General features: G+C 39.7%; 1 protein-coding gene across 2 annotated transcripts in view; it reads left to right on the top strand.

Annotated features, from left to right (window-relative positions):
• The window catches only part of ift88.S (intraflagellar transport 88 S homeolog), a 46,552-nt gene that overhangs the window by 20,881 nt on the left and 10,793 nt on the right, over positions 1-14,878 (top strand). For both annotated transcript variants that reach the window (XM_018250291.2, XM_018250292.2), the window contains exons 16-23: positions 2,282-2,368; positions 7,506-7,692; positions 8,426-8,534; positions 8,884-9,034; positions 11,383-11,498; positions 12,027-12,079; positions 13,433-13,498; positions 13,590-13,696. In XM_018250291.2, the coding sequence (XP_018105780.1) occupies positions 2,282-2,368; positions 7,506-7,692; positions 8,426-8,534; positions 8,884-9,034; positions 11,383-11,498; positions 12,027-12,079; positions 13,433-13,498; positions 13,590-13,696 (876 nt within the window). The remainder of the gene's footprint in view (positions 1-2,281; positions 2,369-7,505; positions 7,693-8,425; positions 8,535-8,883; positions 9,035-11,382; positions 11,499-12,026; positions 12,080-13,432; positions 13,499-13,589; positions 13,697-14,878) is intronic.

Genomic DNA, 14,878 nt, shown 5'->3' with positions numbered 1-14,878 from the left:
GCTCATAAGCATTCCTGTCTCTTCCAACCCATCCAAATTGCCAGCCTACTTACCCAACAGATCATTTACATCTTAATACATAACACTTTTATGAATCTTATCACACGGGGAGATTTGTCGCCCACGATATTTAAAAAGTGAGTTTCGGCGACAAGTCGAACTTCTTTTTGCAAGCAAAGATTTCAGGCTTCCGAGCGATTTGCATCCCATAGTGCACCACAGTGATTTCTCCGCCCACACGTGCTGGACGTTCTTCACACACTTGATAAAGGGTACTTGCTGCCCGAAACATGTTGTGTGAAATGCACAATAAAGATTGAATAGCAGGTATTCTGCTCTTTGCTGTTTTCCGTGATTTGCTATCCTAATATATTGAAGTTCTTCAACAAGATCAATGAGCCTATCTGTGTCAAAGAAATGCTTTAAAAAAATTTCGTCCATATGTTCTTCCGTACTTATGACATGCTGCATACACAAGAATTTGCATATTATCGCGGCTACTAATCTCCTGGTGTGTTTTACTAGTTCAGATTTTCACTACTTTTGAATAGCCATGCTATTTCTGATAAATCGCTCCAAAAAGGGTCGCTGTGCGTGTTAGGACTACAAGCAATTTTAAGGATAAGGGCACACGCTCAGATTCGGGGAGATTAGTCGGCCCGCGACAAACCTCCTCTACTTCAGGGTGACTAATCTCCCCAAACTGCCTCCCGCCGGCTAGAATGTAAATCATCTTGTAAGGCGACTTCGGAAAATGAAGCGCTCTGAGTGCCATCCCGCCAGCAATTTACATTCTAGCCGGCGGGAGGCAGTTCGGGAGATTAGTCATCCTGAAGAAGGGGTGATTTGTCGCCGGGCGACTACTCTTCCTGAAACCGAGCGTGTGCCCTGACCCTTAGGGGTAGATTTATCAAAAAGTGAAGTTAGAGCTCTCCACAATCCGCAGAGTGAAATACCGCCTCTCTCCATTCATTTCTATGGGATTTTTAAAGGTGTATTTATCAAAAGGTGAACTTTCTCTATCACCCTTTGATAAATACGCCTTTGAAAATCCCATAGAAATGAATGGAGAGTGGCGGTATTTCACTCTGCGGATTGTGGGTGTGTGTGTAGTAGCTGCCAATTTACATATTTCTCTATGGCAAGACAAAACAAACGACTTTGCGGAACTTGTTTTTAAAAACACAGACGACAACTCTCCCCGTGTGTCACTACCCTTAGGGTGAGGACACAAGAAGATGCTACTAGCAGCTACTTGTCATGGTTACAGAATGCAAGAAAATACCCTGCCATGGACAATACTGAGAATTACCTCTGTTAAAGCACACATAGAGACAATTATCAGTAAATTATCAGCATTGTCTATTTTTGTAGCTGTGACAAGTAGCTGCTACTTCATTTTTTTAATAGTTATTTAAATATTTGTCTCTTTCTGCCTCTTTCTTGCTTTCAAACAGGGATGCTCTGTGCTGCTACAATTTTATTTTATTATTATTTTGGATGTCTTCCTTTCTATTCAGATCATCTCTTACTCTTCTTCCAGTCTCTCTTTCAAACCTCTGTCTGGTTACCAGAGTAAATAAGGGTCTTGCAACCAAATAGCTGCTAAAATTCTGAAATGGAGAGCTGATGAAGAAAAAATAAACAATTCAAAAACCAACAAAAATAACTAAAAATAAATATTAATGTCTGCATAATATCAATGTCTACGTCATATTAAATGTTATGGTAAAGGTGAAGTACCCCTTTAAATTGGAAGTGGCAAGTAAGAATTTAAAAGTAGATTTCTCATTTAATGGCTTTGGTTATATGAAAGTTTCTATATACTGTATAGACACCTCAAGTGTTCAGGGAGATGGTTTCCCTTTTAGTTATAGACAAATGCAGTTTTGTTCCAGTTAAACGTGTTTCTCATCATGTTGTTTAATAAAATATTTGTTTCTTTTTATTGATATTTTTCCCTGCCTACTCTCTGTTAAAAAGTATGACATGGTACGTACAGGCCTCTGGCCATTAGCGTTTAGATGGCTTTGCAAATGCACTAGTGATGCTGGTTATTGCCGGGTAGATAAACATTTTTTTTTTTAAACGTATTTTTGAAACAGTGCAAAAGATGTTATTATGCTTGCAGACATATGTTCTTGAAGGTTTTTTTTCAAGAACATATGAAGGTTTTTTTTTTTATAACAAACCATATCATTGCCAGTGATTCCATATAATTAAAGAATATTAACGAATCTGCAAGAGAGACTTTTTTTTAACATTTCTGCTTTCATTGCAGGCAGTAGAAACATTAAAAATGTTTGAGAAAAAGGACAGCAGAGTGAAAAGTGCAGCAGCCACCAACCTTTCTTTCCTTTATTTTCTGGTAAATATCACTTTATATACCTAACCTGTGACCTTACATACAAAGCATATTGTTCGAACCATGCGGTGTGTATTTTAGTAGAAGCAGACATAGTTTTTAGGTTCCAAATAGTCTCACTGCTAGTAAGGGCTAAAACATGGCTCATCATTAGTGATGTGCATTATTTTTTGCTGCAAAAAAGACGCCTATCGACTCGATAGGTGAATAGAAATTTTCACTCACTAAAATGCATTTGGAGATTTTTCGCCATTTTGGGAATTTTCTGCGAAACGGGTCAGATTCGCCCATCACTACTCACCATAAATCTCCAGTGGTCATTTATTAACCCCTGATAGCTGCTAATTGTTACCACCCCAGGGCCATACTGCTTGTCTCAATTGATCCTGTAGGTCGGAGAATGCTTAAGGGACAACTTAAACTAATTTGAAAGCTATTTTAATTGACTTATGGAGTAGAACTGCTATGCCACTTCCTACAGTATGCAGCTGTGTAGCCTACAAGATTGAGTCCCCTTAGCAGCCTCCACTTGCCTTCCAAATTCTTTCACCTCCACATCTAGGGGGCAGTCTTAAAGGGATTCTGTCATGATTTTTATGATGTAGCTTTTATTTCTAAATTACACTGCAAATAATTCACTCAATATAAAATTTCATTCCTGAACCAGCAAGTATATTTTAATTGTAATATTGGTGTGTAGGTGCATCTCAGGTAATTTTGCCTGGTCATGTGCTTTCAGAAAGAGCCAGCACTTTAGGACGGAACTGCTTTCTGGCAGGCTGTTTTTTCTCCTACTCAATGTAACTGAATGTGTTGCAGTGGGACCTGGATTTTACTATTGAGTGCTGTTCTTAGATCTACCAGGCAGTCTTGTGTTAGGGAGCTGTTATCTGGTTACCTTCACGTTGTTCTGTTGTTAGGCTGCTGGGGGGAAAGGGAGGGGGTGATATCACTCCAACTTGCAGGAAAGAGTGATTGAAGTTTATCAGAGCACATGACTGGGGGCTCCTGGGAAACTGACAATATGTCTAGCCCCATGTCAGATTTCAAAATTAAATATAAAAAAAATCTGTTTGCTCTTTTGAGAAATAGATTTCAGTGCAGAATTCTGCTGGAGCAGCACTATTAACTGATGTATTTTGGGGGGAAAAAAAAAAAATTCCCATTACAGTATCTCTTTTATGTTCAAGTTCACTGGTTCTCAACATTCCTGCTGTCCCACTGTGAATGCAGTGCACCTAGAGATTAAAGGCAGAAAAGTAATCCTGGAAATGGATGCAATTATTTTGTGGGGAAGGTCTTTTTAAAGCGGCAATGGTTTGTTGGCCCTGTACAGAGGCACATCAAACCTTTTCCATATCAGGAATTCAAATTACCTCGTCCTTATCACTATAGCCTTGTCCTTTGTCCTTTAGCACAATCTCCCCAAACTTCCTTCCCCCTGCTAAAATATTAATAAAAAATCACGTGCGCTTAACCTAGCACAAATAGAGGTAACCAAAAAACATATGCTTTTTCAAAAAGCCAATATATTTGAACACGGAGATAGAACAGGCAAGCTACTGGCGATGTTAACCAGAGAGGAACTGTCGTCTACCTCTATACCAGCAATTAAACTACCTAACGGTGACCTTGCCTCCTCCCCGGAGGAAATAAACCAGGCCTTTGAACAGTTTTACTCGGACCTGTATACTTCCAAATTACAAATAACAACAGATGATCTTCAGGGATATTTAGACACTATCCAACCTAATGCATTTTCTGAACAGATTTCCCAACAATTAGCACAGGACATCACCATAGCGGAAGTTGAAGCCGCTATAGCGGCTCTTCCAGCGGGGAAAACACCAGGCTTAGATGGGTTGCCAGCGGAATGGTACAAGCAGCATGTACACAAGTTAGCACACCCCCTTACCAAATTATACAATGGTGTAATCAAAGGGAATCCTCTCCCAAAATCTATGAGAGAAACCTTAATAGTCCTCATACCCAAACCAGGAAAGGACCCATTAATATGTGCCTCTTACAGGCCAATTTCACTTATTAATGTTGATGCAAAAATCTTAGCGAAAATACTTGCTATGAGACTAGCTGACTCTATGGCAGATATAATTTCCCCTGATCAAACTGGTTTTATGTTGGGAAGATCGACTGACACAAACCTCAGAAGGCTCTTTACTAATTTATCCATCAAACATGACAATCATGGTAGCAGAGTGATTGTTTCATTGGATAATGAAAAAGCGTTCGACTCTGTAGAGTGGGAATATCTATGGGTTACCCTAAGGCAGATGGGAATACCTCGAACGTTTATAACCTGGATTCGAGCACTATATACCTTACCAATAGCCAAAGTCCGCACTAATTCCAAACTATCACAATTCTTTCCAATAGGCCGTGGAACGAGACAGGGTTGCCCATTGTCGCCTCTGTTATTTGCTCTGGCGATGGAGCCATTGGCATGCCGCATTAAATCCTCACAGGGAGTGAAGGGGTTACAGTTAGGCGACATGACAGAACTAATCTCAATGTACGCTGACGACACTCTCTTGTACTTAGCTGACCCAAATCAGTCCCTGATAAACGCTTTGAATATTATTAATGACCATACTTCTTTTTCAGGTCTTAAAATTAATTGGACTAAATCTGTAATTCTCCCAATAGACCCACTCCCTCCAATTCTCCCTACGCAGGCACGGGAACTAAACTGGGTGAACAGTTTCAAATACTTAGGAGTATGGATTCATCCTGACATGGGGAAGTTTACAGAACTTAATGTGAACCCCATACTTGAATACTTAAATCAGAAGATTAATAACTGGAGACTTCTTCCACTTACTCTAGCTGGGCGAATCAACCTTTTTAAAATGATAGTCTTGCCCAAACTGACATATATTTTTCGCCAATCACCCGTAACTATACCCCACACAACCTTTCATAGGCTCAAAGGACTTATGCTAACCCTATACTGGAATGGGGAACAACCCAGAATTTCGCTACAAACCTTGCAACTACCAACTGTAAAAGGGGGGCTAGCGGCGCCAAATCCATACATGTACTATATAGCAGCACAGCTAGTCGTAGCTTGGAGATGGACCTCACCCTCGCTAACTAATGCGGCCACTTTGCTTGAAGCTAAGGTCCTGGGATCTCTAGAAGAACTTAAAAATATTCTATATAGGGGTACGGCCTATACTAATAAGGCCACTCTGCCAATGATAACTATAGTTAAGGCATGGAAATTGGCTATAAAACACTTTCCGAAATCTCAACCACACTGCTCTCAGTATACTCCCTTGTGGGGTAACCCAATCCTTACACAACTGAAAACAATCCCAGACCCCCAACTGTGGGCACGGTACAATATTAAGTACATTTCAGACATTATACTAGAGGGCACATTACTATCCTTTCAGGAGCTGAAACAAAAGTTTTCCCTCCCCAATAAAATGCTTTTTCGATATTTTCAGCTTAGACATGCGGTGGGGACCCAGTTTCAGGCTGTCTCCAATATTGATACATCGTCAAGCCTGATTGAAACTATGGTCCACAATGAAGAACTTAAAAAACCTCTATCAATGTTTTATAACAAACTGTTAATGGCTGGAAGTACCTCTCTAACCAAACTATATGAAAAATGGCATTGTGATATCCCACAACTTACCTTAGAAATATGGGAGGAAGTGTTGGAAGCTACCTTTGATGGGATTATTAGCAGCAGGGATAGACTAACACAATTAAAGTATCTCCACCGTACCTACTTTACACCACAGAGGCTACATAAAATGAACCCTGCTATTGGACAAGAGTGTCCCAGGTGTCAACACTCCCCAGCTGATTTTTTCCACCTAATATGGAGCTGTCCCAGATCACAACACTTCTGGAAGGCAATAGCAAGAATTATACTAGAAAAAACTGACTTGACCCTCCCACTTGACCCTATGGTGATTTTACTCAATCAGGTGGAGGACCTTTCACCTAGGAGGGCCCAAAGAACCCTAGTTAGTATACTTTGTATGTATGCCAAGAAAACAATAGCAATACATTGGAAGTCCGCAGAGGGCCCGAAGGTTGCAACTTGGGAAAATATGATTGATAAAGCTATACCACTATACAAACTTACTTATATAAGGAGAGGTTGTCCTCAGAAGTTCGAGAAAGTCTGGTCAATATGGATAGACCTGGAGGATAATAGCATGAACCCATGAACTACACTACTGCCCTCTCACACAATCTTACCCCCCAACACATAGGTAATTAAAAGTATATAATTAAACTCCTGGTGGGGGTTTTTTTTTTTTTTTTTTTTTTTTTTTGTTTTTGTTTTTTTTTAATAGTACAAAAAAGAAAAGAGGAAAGAGAAAAAAGAGAAAAAAACCAAAAAAAAAAAAAACCAAAAAAGAGACATGTTAGGTAAGGGGAGCCAGTGGATAAATGTATAAATGAATGATGACACCGTAATGTTATTGTTTTGTGTTTTCTTTTGTTGGTTAATTTGCATTTACTGTACTGTACAAGTGGAAATCCTTGATCTGTACTTACAATGTATCTATATGTACAATGAGATGCAATAAAAGAATTGTTAAAAAAAAAAAAAAAAAAATCACGTGCGACAATGCACTTGCGGCGCTTCGATTTCCAAAGTCGCCCGAAGTTTCCTCGTGAGGCAACTTCAGACGACTTCGGAAATTGAAGCGCCGCGAGTGCATTGCCGCAGGCGATTTTTCATTTTAGCAGGCGGGAAGGCAGTTCGGGGAGATTGTCGCCCCAAAGAAGATGCGATTAGTCGCCAGGCGACTAAATCTCCCTGAATCTGCCCGTGTGCTAAAGCCCTTAAGTCACTTAGACTACTAGTGCCTTTAAATCCCTTCACTACATCAAGAACTATATGCAAATTGTCCAGTTACTCTTCAAAAACGACTGTAATATGTCAAGTCACAAAAAATAATTGCTTGAGGTCCTTGGAGTGTAACAGACTGATTAGCTGGCAAGTTGATCAGTCTCTAAATATCCGCTGCAATATTCCATAAGATTTGGCTGGTATGTCAAGGTTTTGAAACAGTGGCAATGTTTTAACTATTTTTTGCTTCCTCGTGTAATCATCCAAGATATGTAGACTGTCTTCTCTTCTTTCCCACAGGAAAATGACTATGCGCAGGCAGATGTTTATGCTGATTTAGCTGTGTCTGCTGATAGGTACAACCCAGCAGCACTAACAAATAAAGGCAATATAGATTTTATTAATGGAGACAATGAAAAAGCTGCTGAATATTATAAGGAAGCTTTGAGGAACGATTCTTCTTGCACAGAAGCGCTGTATAACCTTGGTGAGTGTCCGTTTTTGGATTATGAGGTGTGGCTATGGTATCACTCCTAGGTGCCTACTAGTGGCATTGTTACTAGGGATGCACCGAATCCAGGATTCGGTTCGGGATTCGGCCAGGATTCTGCCTTTTTCAGCAGGATTCGGATTCGGCCGAATCCTTGTGTCTGTCCGAACCAAATCTGGCCAAACTGAATCCTAATTTGCATATGTAAATTTGGGGCAGGTAGGGAAATCACGTGACTTTTTTTATCACAAAAGAAGATTTTTTTTCCCACGTTTTCCTTTCGTGCCACTAATTTGCATATGCAAATTAGGATTCGGTTCGGTATTCGGCCAAATATTTCACCAAGGATTCGGGGATTTGGACAAATCCCAAATAGTGGATTTGTTGCATCCCTAATTGTAATGAGGGTCGTGACTGCACCAAGACCTTGAAACCTAAAGGGGCATGATGGGCACAAATAATTACACCTTTTACCAGTGAATTGAACAAAACCTACATTGTGAATAGACCAATACACATAAGCACATGTAGTTGTTATGGGATATGATTGGGAGTGTGGTAAAAAAATGGCTGTAATCCACTTAAAGAGAGGTTCATAAACTTTTCACTGCCAAATATGGAATCAGTTTTTTTTTTTATTTATCTTAAAAAAAAAAAAAAATTACTTGTGTCCATTAAAAAAAAGTTGATTAATTGTGTCAGTATCTTACTCAATCTTTTTTTATTGCAGGTTTGACCTATAAGAGATTAAATCGCCTGGAGGAGGCTTTGGATTGTTTCCATAAGCTTCATGCAATTCTGAGGAACAACTCTCAAGTTCTAAGTCAGATAGCAGCTTTGTATCCTTTCATAAAAAAAATAAGTGGCTCCCAAAAGATTTGTTTTTCTTTTCTTTACATTTGCACAACTGTTGTAGCTGAAAGGCATGGAGAGAAATCGGATTCCCATAATTATTTTCCCTGGGGCCTGGATTCTTAGGGTTGAGACACACGGGCAGATTCGGGGAGATTTAGTCGTCTGGCGACTAATCACCTCTTCTTATAGGCGATTAAATCTCCCCGAACTGTCTTTGCGTGTCTAAAGCTAAAGCACACGCGTCGCTTTGTTTTCCGAAGTCGCCCGAAGTTTCCTCGTGAGGTTAGTGAATTTGCCCCTAAGATGTTCGTTTACCTTAATGGATTCTAACAGATATGAGATGTTAGAGGATCCCAATCAGGCAATAGAGTGGCTCATGCAGCTTATCAGTCTCGTCCCCACTGATTCTCACACACTAGCTAAACTGGGGGAGCTGTATGATAACGAGGGAGATAAATCACAAGCCTTCCAGTATTACTATGAGGTAAGTCTTACCACTGGATTCTAATCTCCATGGGCACGGTGCATCAAACATTATACATGGCTGGAGCCTGGAGATGAACATGTTCAATTGAATTACTTTTGCTGAAATAGGCAAAGTAATCCTGTTTTCAAATAGATTTGTATTAAAGATCTGTTCTGTCCCCACACTTGCACATATCCTTTATATTTATAATGATTTAGCAGCAATTCCCATTCCCCTACTATTTATAGTCATTGCCCTGACACAAGTCATAATAAGTCTATTTCACAAACTCTACAGACCACGATAGTCAGGCAGGCCTGAAATGGCTCCTTATTTATGGAAAGCTATCTGATATTGTGCCTGTTCCTATACTACCATTTCCTTGGCCATGTGAAAGGTTAATGAGACCAAATGACATATGCAGCACTGCAATACTTTATTGTACAGGTATGGGATCTGTTATCTGGGATCTGATTGTGGCATTGCACCTAACAGCGCAAAATGTAATACTGTTAAAATGTAAATAGAAAAATTGAAATACACTTGGATTGTAACCTCCTTCCTACTGTGACTCTCACTACATTATACACTTACCACATATACACTTGTGTATATCTCTGTATATTTATACTAAAGCTATGGGCACACAGGCTGTTGGCTCTGGCTGTTGTCAGGCTGTGTATTTTTGCAGGCTGAGAGAAGCAGATCTGCTCAGTGCCCCTGCTCCATTGATTTGATTCCATTGGTCACACACAGGCTGAAGCCAGCCCAAATACTGACCTCAGCTTCAGCTCGGATATGCACACAGGTTGAGTTGAGTCGTAGATGAACGAGAATCACGTTTGATTGGGCGCCTTTGAAGGCACCCAAACGTCGCCCACTGTTAGTGCTGAATGTCAGATACAGGTACAATTCTATTGTTTCTACTTGTATATCTGACAATTTAGCTCAGTTAGTACTAAAAACGAATGATCTTTTGCAGGAAATTGTAACATATATTGCCACATTTGCGCTATTGCTTAAAGTGGCATATTCTTCATTTGTAATTAGGGCTTATCTTCCACTGACTCTGCACTGCAGCTATCAACCTCATAATAAGGTGGTTATTTATTAAAATCTGAATGCCAAAAACACAAAAAAAATTGAGTTTTTTTTTTTACTATAAAATCAGAATTTTTAATGGAAAAAAAAACCTCAAATATTTTGGGATTTTTTATACCCCGCGGATGGAAAAAGTCTGAATCTGAAAATACGGCATCTCAGACTTGCCAAGGTTGTATATAAGTCATTGGGAGAAGTCCCAAAGATATCCTGATCTGCGCTGCGTTTCGTGCAAAAATCTGAAGATTTAGTGGTTTTCGGGCTAAAAATCAGAAAAATATGTATTATTCTAATTTTCAGACGATTTTCAAAAGTTTTCAAGTTTTTTTCCCCAAACTGCAATTTTTCGGGAAAATGTATTGATAAATAATGGGAAATAACCTGTGGTCGGAGTATATTTCAGAAAATAATGGGATAAATTTGGATTTTGATAAATAACCCCCAACGGTCTAAAACATACAGTTTATGGGAAACTGAGAAATATTTGAAAAACATAGCAGAAGTGCTCAGAGGAGAAGAAGGAGTAAGTTTATTAAGTAAGATTCTTTTTGTTTAAAGAGATACTGTCATGGAAAAAAAAAAATTCAAAACACATCAGTTAATAGTGCTATTCCTGCAAAATTCTACACTGGAATCCATTTCTTAAAAGCACCAACAGATTTTTTCATTTTCAAATCTGACATGGGGCTAGACGTATTGTCAGTTTCACAGCTGCCCCCAGTCATGTGACTTGTGCTCTGATAAACTTCAGTCACTCTTTACTGCTGTACTGCAAGTTGGAGTGATATCACACCCTCCCTTTCCCCCCCAGCAGCCTCACAACAGAACAATGGGAAGGTAACCAGATAGCAACTCCCTAACACAAGATAACAACTGCCTGGTAGTTCTAAGAACATCACTCAATAGTAAAATCCAGGTCCCACTGAGACACATTCATTTACATTGAGTAGGAGAAACAACAGCCTGCCAGAAAGCAGTTCCATCCTAAAGTGTTGGCTCTTTCTGAAAGCACATGACCAGGAAAAATAACCTGAGGTGCTCCTACACACCAATATCACAACTAAAACAATACACTTGCTGGTTCAGGAATGAAATTGTATATTGAAGAGTGAATTATTTGCAGTGTAAACAGTATAATTTAGAAATAAAAACGTTATCGTAAAAGTCATGACTGAATCCCATTAAGTGACGAGCACACTACTGCAGATGAAAGGCAAAACAGTTTACTATTGATAATGTCTCTGTAACTTTTCGTCTTTCCCCAGTCTTATCGCTATTTCCCGTCTAACATTGAGGTTATTGAGTGGCTGGGGGCTTACTATATCGATACACAGTTTTGTGAAAAAGCTATTCAGTACTTTGAAAGAGCTTCGCTTATCCAGTAAGTAGAAATGGTTTGTAGGGTGTGCACTAATTGTACTGTTTGTATCCATTTCCATCTCTCTGCCCTTTCACAAAAATGATTAATTTTCTGGTAACTTCTTGTTTAAATTTTTTTTTTGTTAAATTTGAAAAACCAATTAAAAGATAGCAAAGCATGATGTAGATATAGTTCTTCAGTAATGTTGTTGATAAGCAGATCTTTGCATGACTTGGCCAACACAGGCTAATGATTCGATCACATTGGGGGGGCTATGCAGATCTGTGAGAAGAGGAGACAATCCACAGCCTATTTTATTTGAAAAATCACCTGATGCAAGTGCTCAGCTAGGGCTGTATTTCTGTCTATTGTCTCCCCTAGACATCAGACCTCAGCCTCTACCTCTACCCTCTACCAACTGGTGATCGGTGCATGCACAGTACATTTAGTCTGTTGGTTTAATTCTTCGAGCCTGTTTAGAAAAAGGTTTATCTTCATGCTGTCTATTCCCACAGTGATCAATAACAAATCTTTCTCTTGCTTGTACAGACCTACTCAGGTGAAATGGCAGTTGATGGTGGCAAGTTGTTACAGAAGAAGTGGTAGGCATCTTCTCGAGCTGATTGTATGCTGATGATGCTCTTATGGGACCGGCTCTATGGGTGTAACTGATGTAAATTACGTTTCATTGTATTCTGCCCAGCTGTACCCAACCATCAGGGCTGGATTTATAGAGTGGGCACTCCTGGGCCTGCTGCAGTTCATCACCCCTGTCCCCTCCACTTTATTTGTGCACATGAGCAAATTTTTATCATTCGGTTCGGGAGCACTAGGATTGGCGCACAGGAAATTAAGAAAAACTATTGTATCTCATGAGCAGCACTAGAGCTTCCAAACCATGTGGATGTGGTTAGGCAGCATGCCACCCCCCTAAAATCCTGCCGCCCTAGGCCCGGGCCTTGGTGGCCTTTCCAGAAATCCAGGCCTGCCAAGCATTTCACTTCGGTTCACATATAGCCAGAGGCCCCCTAAATCTGCATTAATGCAGTGTGCTTCACAAAAAGGCCCCACACACATCATTCAGAAACCCACATTAGCAGGGGAGACAGGTTTAAATTTTAACATTTAAACACATAATATACCAGAAACAAACAGACATTTCTCTGGCTCTCCCAGCTGGCACAGATAAAGGGGTATATTTAACAAAGAGTCAAGTTTTTTTCACCACAGTGAAATTCCACCACTCTCCATTTATTTCTATGGGATTTTTAAAAGAGTATTTATCAATGGGTGAAAGTGAAATTTCATTCTTTGATAAATACGCCTTTCAAAATCCCATAGAAATGAATGGAGAGTGGTGGAATTTTACTCTAGACTAGAGGACTGTGGCGACCTCTGACTTCACTCTTTGATAAATATACCCCATAAAGTTCAAAACGCCACTATATGGATTATATGAAAAGGTGTATGTAGAAGGCTGGCCAGCCAATATTTGATATATGTGTGATTAATAATTATTTTATATTGTGAGACTTAATGACAGATGCCCCAGGTAACCCGGCATCCTGCATCGCTCCCCCCCCCGTGCATGCAAATGAGCATGGACAGAGGCACACTTTGAGCGGAACTCACTCAGCCGGACTAGGGGTAGGCAACAGAGAAGGTACATAACTGGCTACCTCCAAGCTTTGCGCCCTAGGCACGTGCCTCTTCTGCCTACAACTAGTTCCGGCCCTGCTTACTGAGATAATAAAATCAAACATCCGCCTGGCAAACATCTACCTTTTCCTACCAGAATAAAAACAGAGAAAGGCACAACACACACATTAATATTTGTTTTATGTGCTATCACACATTAAAAGGTTCATTATTGACTTTACTCTCGTACTAAATCTTGTTTAGGGCCCGTAAGCAGTATTATTGTTTATAACTTTCCTTTATTATTTCCAATCCAGGTAACTATCAGAAAGCTCTCGATACCTATAAAGAGATTCACAAGAAATTTCCAGACAACGTTGAATGTAAGCGGCATGGCAAAATCTTTAACAATAACTTTATTGCGCTCCTGATAAATCCATTCATTTAAGAGGAATATTCTCTCCCTCTGGTCAGGTTTGAGGTTCCTGGTCCGACTTTGCACAGACATTGGTTTAAAAGAGGTGCAGGAATATGCCACCAAACTGAAAAAGGCAGAGAAATTAAAAGAAATAAGAGAACAGGTAAGATTTGGTTATTGTCTAAGGGTCTCCCAGATCTGCCTTCCGCCAGCTAAAATTTAAATCGCCTGGGGGCAGGCACATAAAGTGCTTTGTTTTCCGAAGTCGCCCAACTTCGGAAAACGAAGTGCTCCTTGTGGCTGCCCTCAAGCAATTTACATTTTAGCCGGCGGAAGGCAGATCAGGGAGATTAGTTGGCGCGAAGAAGAGAAGATTTGCCGCCTGGTGACTAATCTCCCTGAATCTGCCCGTGTGATGTGGCCAAACCCTTACAGTGTTTTTATATTTGCACATGATAAATTGAAACACAAATCGCGACTTGGGTTTTTGAGGTGCAAAGATATAAAGTGTTTGCTGCTTAGAGCATTCCAAGAAGCACATGTCAAACATTAAAGGAATTGGTGCACTATGCCGTACCATTATTAATCAGAAAAGAAAAAGTGTCCAAAACAATGTAATGAGAGGAGAAAAATACTCACAGTTCAACCCAGTCCATGGGTGCAAAAATCTGGAACAGCAAAAGGTTGTGAGTTTTCTCCAAAAGTAAAGACCAAAATTATAATTAAAAATTCAAACCATTTATTAGGACATACAGATAACCGCCTAACGCGTTTCTTGCCTACTGGGGCATCTACATAGGCTGAGTAAGTCCTTGGAGTACAAGGTACTGTTTTATTACTACAGAGAAAAAGGAAAGCATTTTCAAAAGTTGGAATTATTTCCTTAAAATTGAATCTATGGGATATGGCCTTTTTGTAATTCTGAGCTTTCTGGATAATGGGTTTCTGGATAACGGATCCCATACCCATATATTTATGTGTGTGTGTGTGTGTGTGTGTGTGTGTGTGTGTGTATATATATATATATATATATATATAATCTTGTCATCCCTTTTAAAAAAACAACTTTGAAGTAGAACCTTTCTTTTCAGAAACACTTACATCTTTAAAGATTTTCACATTTGACTTAAGGATCTTATTAGAAATACCTTGATTTTCTATCAGATAATAACTTTCATGTGTTCTCAAATTGCTCACATGCAGAGCTGTCATGTAAAAATGCGCTCACAATCCCACGCCAACCATAAAACCTTCTTGAGGTCGAGTAGGAAAGCACGATATAAAATGGCTTTGGGGAGAAGTCCAAGTATTTCTGGCCCGTTACCTCCTCCAAAGAGAAGCACCG

This window comes from Xenopus laevis, chromosome 2S (genome assembly GCF_017654675.1).
Source record: "Xenopus laevis strain J_2021 chromosome 2S, Xenopus_laevis_v10.1, whole genome shotgun sequence".
Taxonomy (NCBI): Eukaryota; Metazoa; Chordata; class Amphibia; order Anura; family Pipidae; genus Xenopus; species Xenopus laevis.
Note: the sequence above shows the minus strand (reverse complement) of the source record. Positions and strands in the feature narration are given on the sequence as shown.